General features: G+C 44.5%; 1 protein-coding gene across 2 annotated transcripts in view; it reads left to right on the top strand.

The window, feature by feature from the left end:
* CRPPA (CDP-L-ribitol pyrophosphorylase A) overlaps positions 1-6,918 on the top strand; it is a 229,155-nt gene extending 222,237 nt beyond the window's left edge. For both annotated transcript variants that reach the window (XM_052000593.1, XM_052000592.1), the window contains one exon: positions 6,041-6,918. In XM_052000593.1, coding sequence (XP_051856553.1) covers positions 6,041-6,148 — 108 coding nt within the window. In that variant the 3' untranslated portion in view covers positions 6,149-6,918. The remainder of the gene's footprint in view (positions 1-6,040) is intronic.
* The last annotated feature ends 13,965 nt before the right edge of the window (positions 6,919-20,883 follow it).

Below are 20,883 nucleotides of genomic sequence, written 5' to 3'. Positions count from 1 at the left end.
TGGAGATAAGCCATTGAAACAAGCGATGCTCCTTTACCTTTCCTGCAGAAAGGCCGCCAATAGGAACACTCCACTGGATCTGACAGACATAACCAGGGGTGGTCGAACTCCAGGTGGAGCAGCTGAGGGTCAAGAATGAAACCAAAGAGGAGACATCCCAGGAGCACGTCACGCGAACTCGGTCCGTTCCAGAAAGTCAAAGGAATGTAAAACAAATGCCTGGATTGGGCCGATCTGTTTGTGGAAGCAGGAGGTGATGATGATGACATCTCAAAATAAAAGAGTCGCCACCAGATATTGTAAAAAGATTATCCTGAGGGAACCCAGTGTAAAGTTTACAAGGAAAGGGTAGAAATTGTGCAGCCCCTCATTCCCGGCCATAAAGTTTTCCACCCCGGATACTTAACAAGGCACAGCTTCCTGCCTAGGCTCATACAATGAAAGCTTCCTATTTTTAATGGATTTACAAATAACTGATTTCCCTACTACAAACATAGACCCTCGGATCACCTGCAGTAAACTGTTGGAATGGGGCCAGTATCACCGGCCAGATTTGGTCATAATTGCCTATAAAAAAAAAAAAAACAAAAGAAGATAACATTTGGAATTGAAGTCACCAAACCTAATCATCTTGGCAAGCTTCAGGCAAAGAAAAGCTTTCGGAATGTCCTGAGGAGATCAAAACCACATGGGAACAGGATGAGTACACGTCATCCCAGGGTGGACCATCTGCCACTGGCCAGAGGCTGAACAGAGCCGGACTTTCCCCTGTGTAATGGCCCGTAGATCACGAACCACACACAGGCCCTGGCAGGAGAGCATTTCGTCCTTCAGCTCTTCCTATCGGAGCCCCATTGACAAGGAATGAGATCCCAACTCCTGGGGGCACGTAGCCCTCTCGGGGCTCTTTTTCTGCCCATGCCGTATGTCTCCCTGTGGCCACTGCCTCAGGAGGAAGAGAACAGACCATCTTCTTCCTGGCTCCATGTGGGCGCTTTCTGCTCAGCTTGGAAGATGCAGCTGCAGGATCCTGGAATCGTGATTTTATAATGAAAAATGACTGAAATGTAGCAGTCATAGTCAATGTAATAAAAACGGCCATTTTTGTTAAAATCATCAAGTAACTAAGAGCAGCTAGAGGTTACTTGATAACTGTCGAATAATCAATCAACATTGAGAAAGTGCCCACGTGTGCCAGGCACTGTATGTGCCTCCAGCCTGCAAGCTCTTCGGGGGGCAGCGAGGGGGAAGTCAGGGCAGCCCAACCTTGTCTTTGGGGTGCATTTGCCTGTTTGTTTGCCCTGTTTTTCCTGCAGGGTGGCCACCGCTGCATGTTTGGCCCATGTTGGGAGTGCCTGCCATCGAGCCTGGCACATGATAAAGGTGTCATCAGCAGTCACTGAATTGAATTGAAGATTAAGTGGGAAATCTCAGGTGGGCATCGGGCTGCCTTGGTGACATTTCCTCCTCCTGAGTTCCCTGCAGCCTCATGTTTGGGGCTGGGGTGTAACACTGAGAGAGTACAGAAGGGCCTGGGTTCGAGCCTTTGAGATGGATTCTTGGACCCCCTTGTTTTGTGGATGAGGAGAAAAGAAAGAGAAATGTCTGGTTTGAGATCATGAAAGTGGCAGGAATGCTCCAGGTTTTCAGCTTCAAAAGGCATCTGTGTCTCCACAATCCCACACTTTACCTTCCGTGATTTCCGGGTTGTTTTTACACGCATCATCAGTGTAACGAAATGTCCCATGAGGCTCCCTCCCTCTCTGGGTGTCTGTTTTCTCATCCATCAAATGAGCACAGTCTTTGAGCTTCTACATTCAGGGGTCCTGAGAAATACAGGAGGGAGCCGGGGCCTTGACTGTGTCCGTCCACCAAGAACTAGCTGAAAGAATTACAGGAAAAGTGAGTGTCAGTTGTAAACCAAATCCTTATGGAAAACATTTAAAAAATCTTTCAGATCATTATCTTTCCTGCAGATGGCTCGTGGAACAATGTAATGTGTCCTCTGAAAATGAGACAGGGAAATGTAGAGTGAGAACATTTTTCCTTAGATTCCTGATCTCCCTGGAGACAAAGTCCCCTTCCTCCATTAGTGCTCAGAGCAGTATCTGTCCCAGCATCAGCGAGAACTCCATTTCCTGAGATGCTGCGTTGGGAGGATTAGTGATTTCATGGGGTGGGTATTTTCCCCATCAGCCCACATCGCCTGCCTGCCATCAATTCCCTTGTGAGGGATGTCTGCGCATCTGGAGTTCTGTAGCATCCTTCCAGGCCTGCTTCAGCTGCTCAGAATTTCAGGACATGTGGGGATTGGCATCTTGAGGGACCGACCTATAGAGGGAGCTGTAGTTAACAAATAAGAAAATCCCTGCCCTTGAGGAGCTATTGTTTTAAAAATAGATGAGGAGGAGAATTTGGAGAGGAAGAGAAATACAGACTTCTGTGGAATGAATATTTCCTTCCTACTGTAAGAGGTTTTGTTCAAGGTCAGTCCCTTCTGCCCTGCCCTCTGAGAAAGCTTTCAATTTGCATCATATCTCCTGTGTGCACAGAGGCAGAATTGTACTTATTTTCCTGTTATCATTCATTGGAAGATGAACTCTTTGAGGGCAGAGAAGTTTATTTTTTACCTTTCTTTATATCTCTTATATTTAGCACATTATCTGATATATAATAAATGCTTAGTAAGTATTTGTTGATATTATTATTGATATTTGTTCTTGTAATTTTGTCAATAATTTTTATTATTGTTATGATTTCATATTGGGAGTGTACTCTACATTCCCTACTTCTTTCAGCCAAACGTAATACATTTTGGCCCTCTTAGAATAAAATCTCCCCGAGGGCAGGGTTTTGCATGCTAGACCCCTCTGAGGTACGTTCCTCTCTGTAGTCCCATAAGAAATGTCTATTGAAAGAGATTGAATAGAATCCCATTCCTGGAGGCAATACATTGCCAAGTATAATGTATTTATGGACATAACTCAGACTTTAATTTTAAATTAAAAAATATGAAGGCAATATTGAGTTTTAGATGATCAAAAAGAACTTTTCCTATATTTGTTTTGATTGACTTATTCTCATCTTGTTAAGATCTCCCTTGCATAGAGTCATTCAGTACGTAATGAGCAATCGTTCCCTCCATTCTGCTGAGTGTGCAGTTGAAGCTTTATAAAGGAGCCAGGAGTGGGGGTATGTGTAAGGGTGAGCACTATTACTTTTCATCATATTCCTATAACATGAAATGCTAACCTTTCCATCAGCAACAACCAAAAAAAAAAAAAAACAAACAAACAAAATTGGGATTTCATGTTGTTTGGCTTCCTTATTGAAGGCAGGGACCATTCAAATTGGCCATTACTCCTTTTTACTGATTTGGATGATTTAATTAAAAAAAAAACTATCACCTGAGGAGGTATGATTTTCATTCTTACAGATGAGTTTTGAAATCTTGGATGGACATGGGGCAAGCTGAGTGATTACACTTTGGTCAGTCTTGAAATTTCTCTCATACAGTTGTTCTTCTTGATTTCCAGCAAATAACTTTGTTTTGGTGGTGCGAGCTTCCATTTTACTGTTGTTTTGCAAAAATAATTTCTGTAACCAAAAATTATAAATGAGACATTTAATGGGTTTCATATTATAACAAAATGTACAAGATTTCTAGTGGATTTCCCCAACAATTTAAGTATACATGAAATCATCAGATTGTTTCCTGCAAAGTTGTCGGGCAAAACTCAGAATGTTGTTTTGGGGGCATTAGGGAGAGAAGTGATTTTTAGGTTATCTGTGAATAGTAACTCATTTACATGTTTCATATTTATCATGGCCATGCTGTAATCTAGTGCTTGGAAGCAGTGTGTGTGTGTGTGTGTATGTGTGTGTGTGTGTGTGTGTGTGTGTGTGTGTGTGTGTGTGCGCGCTCACACCTTCACGTACAGATGCCAGAGCACTGTATGTATGTACCCAGCTCGATGGAAACTTCTCTTGCAGGAAATGGCCATGTTTGACTTGGGTCATCCTCTGCCAGTCATTGTGGCTTCCTCTTTATAATATCATCCCTTGGGAAACGGAGTCTCTTTGCTTAGGGATTAAATTAAGAAGATATTTCTAAAGTGATAATGACATTAATAGCTAATGTTTGTACAGCATTTACTGTGTATCAGGCCTGGCTAAGCTTTTCGTGATTATTACTTCATTTGGTCAGTCCTGTGAGGTGAATGAGGAAACTGAGGCAATCGGTTTTTGCAGTCCCTCCGGGTCACAAGGCTGCTTTGTGTCTGAGGCCAGATTTGAGCCCAGGTCTGGCATTCTACCCCTGTACACCCATGTCCCAGAGACCGTGCCGTGCCCTGGTGCTAGAGAGACTAACAGTGGTCCGAGCCTGTCCTTGAGAAGGAGCTGTGCCCTCCCGTCGAGCCTCAGCCCAATGACCCTCACCTTGTCCGGTTGCCTTTGGATTCACTTGCACGTCCGCTGGATTTCCACCCCCTTCCCCAGAGGAAGCTCCTCGAGATCTTATCTGGTTCCTGATGTGTGACACAGTCCCCTGGATGGAGTATTTGTTGTCCAAGGATGAAGGGAGGAAGGAGAAAAGTAGGGAAGGCGGGAGGAAGGAGAGAACCCCACGCTTGATGCACCTGGATGACGCTGCCGAGGAGGAGGATTTCCAGCCGCCTACGCTGGGGCCTCTGGTCAGTGCCCGCAGTGCCCACACCCCCTGGGCTGAGACAGTGGGACAGAAACAAGCGCCCACGAGATTTGCTTTATCCGAGTGATTCATTTTTTGATGTGAGAGTCTCCTGCAAAAACTCTTTCTTTGGCCAGTAATGAAAGGATTCGGGTTTAATTGTCTAAAGGGATGATTAAAGGAATATTTCCTTAGTTACAGCTCCCATTGGGAGTTCTGCCTGAACAAAGGGCAAAGCAGAGCCTGGGGTATTTCTGTGTGTTCTCTCTCCGCAAGTGTGTGCCCTGGAAAGGGGAGGCTTGAGATAAACTCCAAAAAAAGAAAAAAGCAAGAGAAAAGCCAAACACATCTGCTTCCCACCAGAGGGAAATCTCCTTTAAGGGCATGTGTGGCCCATGGAAGGGGGAGGACTAGCGGGATGCCTGCTGGCCTCCCCTTTCGGTGATGGCCATTCCTTGATGGGGGAAAGCCCGGGGCCAGGGATCTCAGTTAATGGGGTCAGTGCCTTCCCCGAGAATTCTAGATCAGAATTACCCCGGCTCCTAGCATCCAGTCTAAGCACTTTGGGAAATGGAGCGAGCAAAGGGCCAAAGGCGATGCTCTCTATCTAAGGATAAAGCTGTTCGGTCCATGAGAAGTCATGGGGGGCCTCTTCTAGACGGAGGCTGGTGAGCTCCAGGGTCAGTCCCTTCCTCACTGACTTAAGACCTTCCGAGGAACTAAAGGGAGGAGATTCCCTGGCTGCCCCTGAAGGCTTCCTCCCAGTCCCTGGCAGTCTGTGAGTAGCTCAGGCTCACAAGCCACCTTCAGCCCAACTTCCCAGGGACTCTCCATAGTGACCACAGGTGCATTCAGCCCCGGCCCCAAATCAGGCTCCTGTTAGCACTCACTTAGAGGGGACAGGAGGAGCCGTTAACATATTTACCCATCAGCAAGCCCAGGATTTGGACCCCAAAGTGAAGGCTCTAGGATTGTGCCGGCTGGGGTTTCATAGGGGGTCAGTTCTGACCCGGCCTCCCCAGGCCGTGCTGACCACAGGAGATGTCTTTGCCGAGGGTGATCGCTCTGGGTGGATCCCAGCCTCCGGTGGGGCTGTGGGCCAGAGGCTGAGCCCAGGAGCGCCGGGCCCTGGGCAGTCCTGCCTGAAAATCAGATTGGAGTCCACCTTTCCCAACAGCAGGGCTCATAGCCGGCATTTCTAGGTCGCCAAGGATTTACGGTTTTCTCCTTTGATCTTTAAAAGTATGTCAGCCATGGCTCCATGAGGTGTTCAGAAGCAACAGGAAGCATCTTTCCCGCCCCACTGGGCATTTGTGAAAGCTCCTTAATTGTTGTTGTTGTTCTTTCCAGGATAATCCACAACAGCTACAAGAAAACGTCAGGCAGGGGGCCAGCATCGCCGCTTCTCTCATCAAGGACCGAAATGCCGGGCTCGTTGGGCAGCTGCTGATAGCGTGATGTATGCCGGGAACATGGGCCACGCTCATTCTGTCTCTCCCCGACTGTCCCCGTGTTCTCTTGTTTTCCCCGAGCCAATTTTAATGGTTTTTCCCCCCTCCTTCTTTCTCTTCTAAAGCTTCCAATTAACACACATTTCTATGCAGTTCAGGTTTTGCTATTTGCTTATATGCAAGAAGAACCCATTAAATTGGAAGCTGTGTAGCTGCTGGCCAGAGAGTTAATTTGAGGGCCTTTCCTGGGGGAAAGATCTTCCAAAAGATCTGGATCGCTATTAGGCCCTATCAAATTAATAGCACAATATAAAATCTTTCTTATATAATCATTTAAGAACACAACCCATGCTCCCATACTCCCAAGCAAGTAAAGCAGAGGATTCTCTGACTCTTAAGACTGAAGGGGTTTTTAGACAGGGTTCAGAATTCTGCTTTTCTCTTCCAAATATGTCTTTCTTTACATCCTAGATGAGGGTGAGAGACTGGGGGTGACATTGTCTTTATTCTAATGCAAAGGGGCTCATCTTAAAGGAAGAGGGGGGAGAAGGCAGTGCACCTACTGGCATCCGGACATCCTTAGGGTGCCGTGGAGGCCCTTCCCTCTCTTCCCCTGATGTGGCCCTGAGGATTGTTTTTGTTTTCTGTTTTCCTTTCACTGAATTTGCTGGAAGTTGATTCTGACAATCGAAATGAATGAAGAGAAAATAATCACTTTCTAGGCATTTGCCTGATCTTGCCATTAAAAAATGAATAATAAAAATCTGCCCTGATGAATCCTGGTTTTCTGTCATTTTTGAACACAGGGAAAGTTATTCACTCCTCCCAGAGTTAACATAGGGAATGATTACAGGAAGAGCAGGTCTCCACATTTTGGAATCTTGAGAGGCTCATTTTGCTTATCCAGTACTGTTGATAGGGATGGAGTGGGACCGCAAAGGGAACTACATGGAACTGTGGCTAGAGCACTGGACTTGGAATCAGGAAGAATCATCTTTCTGAGCTCAGTCTGCCCCCAGTCATTTACTAGCCATGTAACTCTGGGCAAGTCTCACCCAGATTGCCTCAGTTTCCTCATCTGTAAAATGAGAAAGCGTGAGAAGCAAATGGCAAGGAAAAAGCCAAATGGGGTCAGGGAGAGTTGGACATGAGCGAACTACAACAGTGGGCCCATAATGGAACTTTCATAGTTTCTAGACTTCTAGTGATCACATCAAAACTTTTCTTCATGGCCCTGGTCTATCACTTTAGAGCTGTTGAATTGTCCTCTGTTCAAGAACTACATTTTCGACGTGGGAACAAAAATTGATTCAATTTCTAGTTTGAGAGATTCCACAACTAAGTGTCCCCAAGAACTTCATGGATTCCCCCTTTATTTTTTAATTTAATTTTATTTTATTTTAAACAAGGGACTTCCCAGTGAATCTCTGCCATCTCCACATCTTGACCTCTTCTGTGCTTGGTCATCAGTTGAAGTCCCACTTCTCATCATTGTGTGGATTGCTCCAACCCCATCACCTCTCTGGCCCTTCATGGGTAGTTGTGGCCAAAGCCACTTCCCAAGCTGGGGGGCCCAGATTCTTTCTCTGTTTAATGTGGCTGCTGCTCAATGGCAGGTCCACTGGCCGCGACTGCACTCAGCAAATGAAGGATGTCATGGGGTCATGCATGGTGGGATTTGCCAGAACTGGTGACCCCTGGATTTGCTCCAAGCACTGGGGAGTGCACGAAGCAGAGGGGCTGGGTCTGACTGAAAGCATTCCATTTACTTGTTTGGGAAAAAAAAGAAAAAAAAGTCCTCCCCTAGAGCCTCCTCACACTGCAAAGTAGAACCCGGGGTCCAAAAGGGATCTGCGGGCTGCTCCAGTCCCTCTGACGAGGCTTGAGGATGGTCTCAGTGACCAGTTGAGTCTGTTATCTGAGGCCTAATGGGGCTAAGTATAGGGATGTTGGGGGAAAAAAGCTTGGGTGGCCACGATGCCCCAGAAAACAAAGAAAGAGGCTCCATAATCCCTTGTCTGGCTCAGATACCTTCACCCCAGCAGGGATGGAATCGAGGAGAGGGCGGGCCGAGGGTCCTCAGATTTGTACCGTCTCCAACCATTGACTCGGCTGAGTAGTCTGGATAGTCTGTGGGAGCCTTGGAGTGGAGAGAGCCTGATCTCCTCAGTGCCATCAGACTTACTCTGAAGAGAGCTCTGCCCAAGGCTGTTCTGGGGGAGGCGGGGGCTGGCGCGTCCATCCCCGGAGGATGCAGGCCCCCTGGCTGTAAAATCACCTGTTTCCCTGGCTCTCGCTGCTCATTGGTCTGATGGACTTACTCGTCTCATCTTTCTGAAGTCTCCTTTGCTTTTGTTTTGTCCATTGGAGAGAGATCTGGCTCCGAACTCAGAGCAGCTGATGCTCAGCATCTTTGTGCTCTTTGACATTTACTGTCTCCAGGATGTATTTTTCTCTTCTGTTACAATGAGGAGTTTGGCTGGATAACCTTTGGGGCCATCTCTCCCTCCATGTAGTCTCTTTCAAGGAGTGATCTCTTTCCCTGGAGGCAAAGCTGTTTCCTCAGTCATCCACTCTCAGGAGATGCCCCTCCAAACCTCCATATGCAATTCCACCCAAAGCTGAGGATTTGAAGGCAACAGGAGTCTGTCTGTCCACTGCTGGCATTTACCCAGGAGGGTGGGCGGCTTTCAAGGAGTGTTGACCACATAGTAAGTGAACTGTAGGTCAGGATGCAGTGGCAGCTAAGGTACACCTGAGAAAAGGCCAGGACCCCAAAGAAGCAGCCCCCATGCTCATATCACAATCAGCACAACAGCCGGAAGATTCTGTTACCCCCAGTACCCCATCCGGCAGCGTGCAGAAGTGGACAGTCGGAAATATTGGTCCTCCAACACTTGCTGTTGTGTGACCCTGGGAACATCACGTAATGTCTCCATTTCTTATCTCTACAAGGTACATAACAATTCTTGTTTAAAGACAGCAGGAGGATTTCAGAGAGCCTGGAGAGACTTACAGGAACTGATGCTGAGGGAAGTGAGCAGGACCAGAAACAACAAGACTCTACAATGATCAGTTCTAATGGACGTGGCTCTCTTCAACAGTCAGATGAGTCAGACCAGTTCCAATGGTCTTGTGATGGAAGAGAGTCATCTACACCCCGAGAGAGACTCAGAACAGAGTGTGGAACACAACATAGCATTCTCACTCACTCTGTTGTTGTTTGCTTACATTTTGTTTTCTTTCTCATTTTTTTCCTTTTTGTCTGATTTTTCTTATGCAGAAAAATAATTGTATAAATATGTATGCATATATTTCGACATGTTTAACATATATTGGGTTACTTGCCATCCTGGGGAAGGGGTGAGGAGAAAGGGGGAAGTTTGGAATACGAGGTTCTGCCAGGCTCAGTGTTAAAAAATTGTCCATGTGTATGTTTCAAAAATAAAAAGCTTTTAAAAAAATAAACATTTATTAAGCACCTACTATGTACCTGTGTATGACCCTGCTCAGTGTTGAGACGTGAAATGCCATGATCGTTCTTGATTTCCTGGTTGTACAAGTGAAGTGTCTCAGAATCTATAGGATAACACTCTCCCACACGGGCCCAAGGTCGTGGTTTGGTCTCTTCAGAGTCAGGGCTACTTTACTTTTTCAGACACTTTTTCAGAGTACTTTTACGGGCATTTAATATGTGTGTGTTTCTGGTGTTTGGGGTGTTCAGGGAGCACTAGAACCCCTGGGGTGAGGGTGGCTGGGCCATTTTCAGGGCTGCCCATCCCCCTTTGGTGTCTACCTTCCCCCAAGCCTCCTCATGGCTCCAGGAAGCGATGGCCACATCCCAGTAAAATATCTCAGCCGATGCTGAGTTAAAGGCACCTGTCAGGCCTCAAACCCAGGTGCACCCCAAGCACAAGAGAACTTTTTCCGGTGCAATGGGTGGCGTTTGTTCCTTCCTGCCTTCCATGAAGACGGCTGGAGCTGGCATTATGGGGGGCTTGGAGCTTGACCACACCGTGGCCTTCCAGTGCATCCTGGACCATCCCTGGTCACCCTGACTTTTGCCCTGCCCCTGCATTTTGATGGCTCCGGAAGAGAAGAGGCCTTTAAGCAACTAGCCCCTATTCAGCCCCCATTCACACACAAGTCAGAATGTCACCCATAATGCCATTGGTCTTCTTCGACAACAATGGCTGAACAGCGATGGAGATTAGAAAATCAAACCAGATATTTAAGATAATAAAATGAATTACAGTTTGCAGATGAGTACAGTGACTGCCAAAAATAATATTATACCAAAATATATCAAGAAAAATAAACCTTTTTCAATTTTACTTATTACCAGTTAACAAGCTTGAGTCTCAGTGATACTGGTTCTCTGGAACCTGTAGCTCCAGGGTTGAAAGATGGCTTAGAGTTCATTCAGACTTGCTCCCTCCCTTCATTTGCCCAACTGACACTTGAGGCTCAGAATGAGAAATAACTTGAGCAGAACTTACTGCTGACTTCCATTTTAAATTAGAATTTAATTCCAACACTTTTGTCATTCATACATCTCCATCTAGATGGAGAGATACTGAAAAAATGTAATCTCTTTTAAAGAGAAAATCATTGAGAATGAAGATTTAGATTCTATTCGAGGCTCCCTCGGGTTGGCTTTTCTACTGGGGGTTTCGTTAAATTAAGGTCCTCCAATGACCTTTCCAAGGTAACTTATGTTCATATGCTCTTATAAGAGTTCAGTTTCAGTTATAAAAAAACAAAATGAATGAATTAGAATTAATAATTGAAAATCTCCGTCTATGATAGTAGGGCCTAAAGCCATATGCCTGATCAAATATCCCTTGTCTAGTCTGTAAGTGGAATGGAAGTTTTAGCGAGTATCCAATGTCACAACAAACATTTGAATAAAAGCTTTGGATTATGTTTAAATGCTTCAGTGTGCAGTCTCCTTTTCTTCAGTTTGGGTCAATAAATGTGCATTAGGTACTTCCTAAATGTAAGGCACTGGGCCAGGCCTTTGGGCTAGAAGCACAACATCAAAGCCACGGAAAAGAAACATGGACATGGCTGAGGATGATAGGAGGATGGGAGATGCTTAAAGGCAGGGATTTTATTTTGTCCTGTCTTTGGCACATAGAGGATGCTTAATAAGTGCCGGTCGTATGAATGGGTGAATTAGTGAAAAAACGAATAAATGAAGATAATACAGGAACAAGTGAGGGGAAAGGAAAGCTGAGAAGCAGGAAGGAAAGGGAACAGAGAAGATTTCCTCCAAGAGTGGCCCCTGATCTGGGCCTTCAAGGAAGACCGGATTTCTGCCAGGCAGAGATAAGGAGGGAATGCATTCCAGACTGTCCTGGGGCTGGGGCTGGGGGTGGGAGTGGGGTGGTTTATACAAATACACACAGGGAGGAAGAAATGGAGGGTCAAGTTCATGGGATAGTCAATGAGCTGATTGAGGTAGAATGGAGAATGCATAAAGGGGAGCAGCATGGAATGAGGGGGTACAGATGGATGGGAACCAGACTTGGGGGGTGGGAGGGAAATGTCAAACTAAGGAGATTCTACATTACCTTACAGGCCATAGATAGTCACTTATGGACAGAGGGTCCCATGGTTAGAGCCGTATTAAGGGAGCTTATTTCTGCAGTTACGTGACTGATGAACTGGGGAGTCTGTGGGCAAGGTGATCACTGAGGAGGCCATTCTAGTCATAACGCTGAAAAGCTGTGAAGGCCTGATTTAGGGACGCAGCCATGGTCATGGGGTGGGAAGGACAGAGATGGATGGAAGGGGTTTTCTCATGGCAGAATTGCTAGAACTTGGCACGTGAATGGGAGAGATGCAGAGGGAAGACTGAGAAGATGCTGAAGGTACAGAACTGGGTGATTGGGAGGAGAGTCGTGTAGCTTCTCTACAGAAGTAGGGGCGTTTGGAGTATTCACTTAAATAAGCCGATGATGATGAGTTGGTGAGTCTGAGATGCTGCTTCTGGAAAACTTTTGGGAAGATATCTGGCAGGCAGGCGATGGTCCTATGATCAGAGAGTGAGAGGCAAAGGCTGCCTCAGAAACCACCAGGGGAAGTAGTGAGACTTGTTGGATTCCCAGTATCTGCCATGGGCCCTAAACGCGGTAAACTGTTGCTATTGTCCAGTCATCTCAGTCACATTCGACTCTTCATGACTCCATTTGGGGTTTTCTGGGCAAAGAGATGGCGGTGGCTGGCCACATCCTTCCCAGCAAACATTTAATGCTGTGATGGGACTGGATTTTTGAGCCGACTGGCAGCCTGGTGGATCGGTCTCAGAGTCACTGCCATGAAGATAAGGATTCGGCGATAATGATAGCTGGCAGATAGATATATAGACAGACAGACTGTACTTTTGGATGTTCGCCCAGTACTCCATGTCCATTTTCTCATTGGCTGGTAAGTGTTACCACGGAGCTGATGAAGAGAAAAGGGTGCAGTGAGAAGGGAACATGTCCCAGGACAAAACACTGGAGAAATTTAGAGTTTTGGAGGCAGGAGAAAACTGATGACCTGACAAAGGAGAATAAACACAGCGGTCAGATGGGGGGAAAACCGAAGTCGTCACTTAACAAATGATGTTTGCTTTCTTCCTCCCTCTCATGTCTTGGCACAAGCAACTGGTATTAAAGGCCCAAACTGGGATTAAAAAGCCTTTATTTTAAGATGAAATTGGGGGGCCTGAAAGGAGCTTTTTGGGTTTCCAAAGACAACTGTGTCCAGGCCATTGTTCATCTGAATCCTCTATGAGAAAGATATATAATGATTACACATTGCACAAGTTTTTATAGGATTTTCATCCATTCATGGTGTAATCCAGACAATAAAAACCCCTTCCATCCATCTCTGTCCTTCCCACCCCATGACCATGAGAAAATGGTCAAATTAGATGTCTTTCAGGAGGCTCTGGGGTTCATGCAAATCAGTCAAATAGCATCTGCAACAGGGATCCATGGAGGACTTTCCCAACCCCAGAGAATCCCTCTTCTGCACTGGATCTCTCCTGTGGAAATGGCAAACTCTTTGGCAATCTCCCTGTTTATGACTGGCCTGATATTCACGATCAGAGGGTTTTGCATCATGGCTATTTATGTTATTAGACCTTTTAAGGCACACAGTGATTGCTGTATTGATAACAGATGCCTTTTGATCTACTGATTCAAGCACTTTTTTGTAATCCAACACTAAATATAGGGAATAATATATTTTCTACATCTTTCACTCAGTTGTGAAACAGTCAAGATTTGGTTTATTGTGGCCCAGCACTTTGGAAATCCCGTTGATTCCTCTCTAATGCTTTCATCAAGGCTGACTTGCATTGTAGTTTGGGGGGTCTCATAAAGACTTTGCATAAATGGAACAGTATTCAAGTTGTTTGGTCATCCTTGGTTATAGAATTATAGATTTTGATCATAACAACCTAAAGTTTTTTCTATCACTTTTTTTCCTTATTGAAAAGTTGTTTCCACCCCTTCAACATCTTATTTTTATCAGCTACTTCAACTATTGCTCCTTCAATATTCTCACGATGGGGTTCTCTCCAACCTGAAACTTCCCTCTCTATTTAATATGCTTTTCTTATCTTTAGTCTTTGTTCCCATTTCTATGTCCCCTATAAGCACACCTAGGATTACCACGTTCAATTTGAAGAATGCTGTAGTTCCACTCTCCTGGTAGGGGAAAAAAAAGTTTGCAATTTTTACAAATCTTTTCTATTTTTTTCTTTTGCAATGTGATTTCTCCATTCCACTCTTCCTTTCTACCATTTTAATTCTTAGCTGTTCTTGGGATGACTTTGCTGCATTGGTTAAAAATATTACAGTCAAAGTCAAGGCCATTTTTGAGATCCATCATGTTTCTCAATCTCTTTCAAGTTTCCAAAGGACTTTCCTTTGACCCTCACTACAACTCTGAGTTGAATACTAGGTGGCCCAATATAGAGAGTTCCAAACCTGGAGTCAGGCAGACAAAAATTAAAACCCAGCCCAAAGTACTTATTAATTGTGTGACCCTGGGCAAGTCCCATAACCTCTGTCAGCCTCAATTTTCTCATTTGTGAGATGTGAAGACTGAGTTAGCCCCCTGGATACCTTAGAATCAGCCTGAGTCAGGATAAGCAAAAGTCCTTGGTCTTTATTCTTGGTCTTTAGAAGTAAGAGTAAATTGGATGGACGCAGGATCTCCACAGCCTCTCCTCTTTGTCTCCCTCCCAGAAGTGACTCTGGCTAGTCTTATTCCACCCCCAGTCCCACCTACAATTCTCTGTATACACCAATTATCAAGCCAGCACAGGATAGTGGGAAGGGCCGTTTTCCAAGCATGTGCTAATAGAGTATTGTCCAATCAGTAATTAGCCTTAAGTACTCAGTTGTCCGACTTCAGTGCGTCAACTCATGAGTTTCAGACCTTTACAGTGAAATGGTTGTCCTGATGATCAAAATGAAATATTTTAAAGTTATTTGCAAACATCACATAAAAAAGCACCATATTAAAACACCATATAAATTCCAGCTGTTATTATTATTAGTTAATAAGCTGACTATTATTATTGTCATTATTATTATCATTTTACAGATTAAAGAAACAGGCTGTGAGATATTAAACACTATGGCTGGTACATAATAAGTGATTAATATTTTTTTTTTGTCTGTTAAGTGATTTGCCTAATCCTCCACCACTATGTGGTATCAGAGACAAGATTTCAGTCCAGGTTACCCTGACTCTTAAATCCTTCACTTTCTCCACTTCCTCACATTACAGTTCTTAGTTTTTGTTGAAATATGAAGTATGAACTTTATTTTGCAGGGGAAAAATAATCCCAAATCATTTAAACGATTGGCCCAAGGTTATGCAATTAGTTCATGGTAGAGCTAGGGCCAGAAGTCATACATGGGCTCTTCTGAGTCTTATTCTCTTGAAGTGACAAGAATCCCTCTTAAGGTGATCCTCCTTCTTTGTCAGAAGCACAGCTTAACCTATCTAACATCTTTCTCAGATGCAAGGAGAGAAGGAAAACAAGAGCTGCTTACCCTCTCTTTCAGAAGGAAAAGAAGAATGAGAAGGTGGCATAAATAGGAGGGATCATGTTTTTCCTGGTCCTCTGCATGTACAAATTGATGTGCTTAATTCTGGCTTGAGGTCAGGACAACTTCCTGGGTTTGAATCCCACTTCCAATGCTTCTCATCCTATGATCCTGAGCAGGTAACCTACCCACTATATTTCTCAGTTTCCATATCTGTGAAATAGGTGTATTGATCCTTCCCACCTGATGGGGTTTCTGTATAAACCTTATGTTATTGTTGAAGTTAGAATCATGACTGTGATCATCTTTGTCCATATAATTAATAGGAAAATGGATGCTAGGGGTTGACACCTGAGTGGCAGCCAGTTATGTGAAACCGGGCTGTCCCTGCTGGTCTGAGAGTAACCAGGTTTTCTCCTTCCCCCTCCAAAAGCTAGACTCTTTTTAAGAAGTGTCTACAGCTGAAAGGCATTATGTAAATTAATTCTCCACTCAGGGAGGATGCTACCAAATAATCTGAACAGTTGTAGAAACATCTGGATTCATTTTGCAGCCTAGACGCAGTTGGCTTGTCTTTTGCATCCACTCAGTCCCCTTAGCTAGAATTTGGAGATGCAATTTTCAAAATGCCAGATTCTAAAGCTAACTTTTTGTAAGTGCAGGAGGACAGATTTGGACCCAGAAAAGGACCGTAGAGGCAACTAAGTCCAACTTGTAATTTGACAGCTCGAGAAACTGAGATCTGAAGAGGTTTGCTGAATTATCTGAGGCCACATGAATGAAAAATAACAGAGAAAGGGTTTGAACACTTATCCTTTGAGTTTGTCTCCAGGACTTTTTCCATTGATCTGCAGTAATTGTGAGTGTGTATATGTGTGTGTGAGTGTGTTAATGTGTGTGAGAGAGACAGAGAAACAGAGAGACACGCAGATGGACTGAGACACACAGAGAGACAGAGAGATATTACACAATGGCCATGTTTTACAATCGGATTTTCCTACAATGTTTGATTTTGTCTCCCAGGTGCTTCTTAGAACGAGACTTATATAAGTGTAGCAGAAAAAGCTCTGAACTTGGAGTCTCAGAGACCTGGATTCAACTTCTTCATGGCATCCCCAAAGTTGGGCACAATGCCTTTCACATGGCAAGCACTTATCAAATGTTGGATGACCAGAAAGATCACAGAAATTCTCTCAGAACTCAGTTTCTTCCCTCATCAAATGAAAGAGTCAGATCTCATGACTTCTCATAGCCCCCCAGTTCTGGCTTTGTGGGTCTCTGGTGCATTCTAAGGACCTCTGAATGGCATTCTTTTTTTCATGGTTAAAGAGTGAGCACAGGGTCTGGAGCTAAGGAACCAGTGAGCAAAGTCCCCACGGCCACTGGGAAATAGATAAGCTAAGGAACTATCGGTGAAGCTTTGGAAAAGAATTTGGAATCACATTTGCCCAGAAAGGCACGAAATTGTGCAAAACCCTTTGATCTGGTGATTCTCTTATTAGGTCTATATCCAAAGAGATCAAAACAGGAACAGAAGATATCTAGGGATAAAAAAGGGAAAAAAAGAAGTATGGAGCTGCCCATCGTGTGGGGAAGGCTGAATAAATGATGGCACATGAATGTAATGATATGGGTAATAAGAAATGATGTGGACAGTTTCAAAGAAAATGGGGGAAAGCTCTATGAACTGAAGTAGATTGAGGTGAACAATCCCAGCAGAACAATCATACAGTAACAAGAATGAAATAACCAACAACTTGGAAAGACCTGAAAATGCCGCTCACTGCAATAAACTACCAATTACCATTTTAGCAGATTGAAGATGACCCATGCTCCCCACCTTGTGATGGAACAGGAATGGATATAAGACTCAGAAAGAGATAAACATTTTTTTGGACAAGGCTGATGGAAATTGGTCTTACTTGATCATGCATATTTATTATATATATTTTTTCAAATAGGAGATGTTGGGAGAGAATATAAATGCTATTTTGGAAAGGGAAAAAATAATGAGAAAATCCCTGAGCCACTGTTCTGAGCCCATCTTTGCCCAAGTAGCCTAATGGTTAATGATTCTCTAGGGTGGGCCTCGATTTTTGACCTTTTATTTTCATACCTTTTCCCCTTCACATTTCAGAGAGAGAAACTGTCACTGCAGGGAAGAAAAGGTCATGTTTTACATTGATAAACAAAACTTAATCCGATTCCTTCTTTTTTCTCTTTTCATTTTCTTTTTTTCCCCCCATTCTACAAAGCTCCAGCTGAGCCCAGGGGCATAAAATCTTCCACAAAAAGAGAGTTCCTTGTGCAGAGGCAGGCGTGGAGATGTTCCATGAAGGCTGATTCTGGAAGCATTCCTGTACTGCCTGGAGGTAGCCATAATTGGGTTATTTGGAGGAGGTTTGGTGGGGGACTGAGCTCAGCCCCTGGCTCCGAGCCTGGGCAGATCGATCAATTTTGCTTTCTTGTTGAACCTCTCTACAAAACCCACTAGAGAAATTGCCTCGTTAGTCGATGTTCCTTCTCCCCCTTGTTTAAAACACGATTTTTCTTTCTTGAGGATTAGCCGAGGCAGGAAGGATGTGCCCAGATTACCGTGTTCCTCAAGCACCTCCAGGTATTTGAGGACATTTTTTCCATGCTGCGTTATGTGTTTTTACAAGAGATGCTGCTATTCTGTGGCCCTCTCCAGCCAGGAAGTCATTCCTTTGAATCCACCTGAGTTTTCAAATTGTCTCGTCGAGCTGTCCGGCTCAGGAATTCACATGCCTGCTCTGCTGAATGGGAGCTCTCCGGGTGACTGCAGAGCACAAAAATGCTATTCACAGTCATTTCCTCTTGTTTGTTTCTTGGACAGTTGATATTCACTGAGATCTGGAAGGAAGCCAAAACCCCGAGCAAGCTCTCACTGTGAGGGACCCGCTGGGGCTCCTAAGCATGGGATTCCCTGTGGATAACTTGGAGAGAAGGGAATGGACCCCATCTCCCCTCCCAGACTGGAGCCATTACAGAGCATCGTAAAGGTTCAGAGAGTGATGTTGCATGTAATAACAGCTCCCACCACCACTAACCACCACCACCTTGTTTTATTCACCTGCATCAGACTTTGTACTACATTACACAAACTCAAAGGAATAACACCGTAGTGATGCTACCCAGGTCTGGTTTCTGAGTTTCATCAAATGCATGAGAATCTGGGGAGAAAAAGTGGCCTTTGTGTAGCCTCTTGAAACTGCAGAGGAGTTGAAATCACTACCTCCCAAACTCTTCGTAATTATTTGGGTGGAAGACCCTAAGATTGCAAGATATCAGGCATTTTGTGGTTAGTTACATGGAGAATAAACATCAAAGCTGAGACTTGAACCCAGATCTTTAGATTCCGATTCAGGCCAGTTCAAGAATCATTTATGAGGCACTGACAGTGTGCCAGGCCATGTGCTGGGCTCCAGGGACACAAACTCAAGTCACAGGAGGTAAAAACCCAGTCAAGAAGGCCAATAATCTCTAGCCTCTGAGGCAGACTCCCAGAGCACCCTCTCTCCCACTCTGCTGTGCTCTGGACGATTGAGCTCCATTAGCTTTTACCAGCCTGCAACAGAATTCAACTCTATCCCACTCTCCCCCCATCTTTCCCAGGGCTGCAGAAATCCCGAATCCAAAATGGCCGGAGTTTGTTCAGGCTATTAAAGCAGCATGGGGGTTTAGTTGTGCTACTGGACCAGATAATGGTGGAAAAAAGAGAACTGGGACAGGGTGTGTGTGTGTGTTTGTGTGTGTGTGTGTTGTGTGTGTGTGTGTGTGTGTGTTGTGTGTGTGTGTGTGTGTGTGTGTGTGTGTGAGGGGGAATTGTGTGGCATTCCACTAAGCCTGAGGGAAAGAGCCCAGCATCCAGTTGGGGCCAGTTCTATGTCCCCAGAAGGCACTTGGGGCACAGACTGAAGCCGGTCAGCTGTGAATTGCCCAGCACAGAGGGGGCTGAGATTGAGGATCCAGACCCTCGGGAGATCACCATTAGAGGAATGATAATAAGGGAAAAAATACAAATACTGAAATGACCAAAGACCTCAGGAAGAAGAAATCTCAAAGACCTTGAGCTTAGGCTGATTGGCCAACAGGGAAAACCATGAACAGCAGAAGGAAACAGATCTAGGAATTCAAACATCCAAGAAAAAACCAGGGCAAAAACAAAGGAAAACACTTTAATATTGGCAAAGCAAAGCCCCACATATGTGTGTATGTGTATATGCATGTATACCTGCATCTCTACATGTCTATTCATAATCTATCAGGTGTCTTACAGCAACCCTATGAGAAAGGGGCTGTTATTATCCCCACGTTATAGATGAGCCAAGTGAGTCTGAGTAAGTATCTGAGCTCAGATTGGAATTCTCATCTCTATTCACTATTCCCTTTTTCTATCCTCTCTTCATTCCTGGATCCCATGACTCAAGTTGTTTCAATCCAACAACTATTCATTTAAGTCCTACTCTAAGCTAGGCCCTGGACAAAACTGTCTCCACCCTCAAGGAAGCCAGTCCAGAAGGTGGAGATTTTACTTTATTCAGATGCCCTGACAGTGCAGGACACTAAGGCCCCCAGATTTTTAGGCAAACCAGTGAGAGTTTTACCTTCCCTCTTATATACTTATGAAATTGGGGTTTCTTTTGACAAATTTTGTGATTTTAGCTCCTGTTCTAATTGTCAATATCTATCTACCCCGTTCCCCCCAATAAGTGTTCTTAAATACTTGGGAATGGGAACATTTATTAAGTGCCTGTTATGTGCCAGATAACATACAAAGTGATGGGTGGAGGAACAATCTCCTAACTGGGTTTAAAAAAAAAAAAAGAAGAAGCAGAAAGTCGTAAGATCCTAGGTCTAAAGACTGGAGGGACTCCTTTGTAATAGATGAGAAAACTAAAGCCCAGGGGGTGCTAATGACATGCCCCAAAATCCGCAGCTAAGGAAGGAAGTCAGTTGTCAGGGCATGCACGAATGGCCCTCTGAGTCATACATCCGATAGTCTATTTTTTAATCTTTTAATTTTTTTTATAATAGGCTTTTACTAAACAAAACTCAATTATGCTCCGGAGAGATGCACAAAGGTAGCCTCTCCCCTTCATGTTATGTCCTTTAGGCTAACTCCTGCACAATGACTACACTGCTAAGTCTATATCAAGCTTGAACTACTTTTGAGAGGGAGGGAAAAGAAGTTATTTTCATTTTTTTAATGTTATTTCTCTCCAACTAAATTACAGTGGGAGGGAAGCACCACCTTGTGGTCAAAATGTCCATTTTCAACTGCCTTCAGCCTCAAAAGCTGAGTGATAAGAAAAATGGGCCAGGAGGCTGATATTAGCCCACCAGCTCCCCTCACCTCTTTCTGAGCCCCAGAATTGGGACAGCTTTCACAAACAAGGGACTGTTCCCATTTCTGGCCTTCTTAAAAAACAAAATGACTCACCTCTGTGTCGGTGCCTAAAATTACACCATTATAGCTTTAGTAGTATCTAACATACAAATATCCATGAAGAGGATAATGGATCATCCGTTCCCTAAGTCCTTCACACTGTGATGTTTCCCACAAGCCCTTCCTCATGTCTGAAAAAAGCTGGCTCATGACATTTCCTGTTGTGACCCTTGATTCTCTCCAAAACTGTTCAAGGACTGCCTTCTCCGTGCAGGA

Source organism: Antechinus flavipes, chromosome 5 (genome assembly GCF_016432865.1).
Source record: "Antechinus flavipes isolate AdamAnt ecotype Samford, QLD, Australia chromosome 5, AdamAnt_v2, whole genome shotgun sequence".
In the NCBI taxonomy this organism is placed as follows: domain Eukaryota; kingdom Metazoa; phylum Chordata; class Mammalia; order Dasyuromorphia; family Dasyuridae; genus Antechinus; species Antechinus flavipes.
The sequence above is the reverse complement of the archived record's forward strand: the minus strand, read 5'-3'. Positions and strand labels throughout refer to the sequence as shown.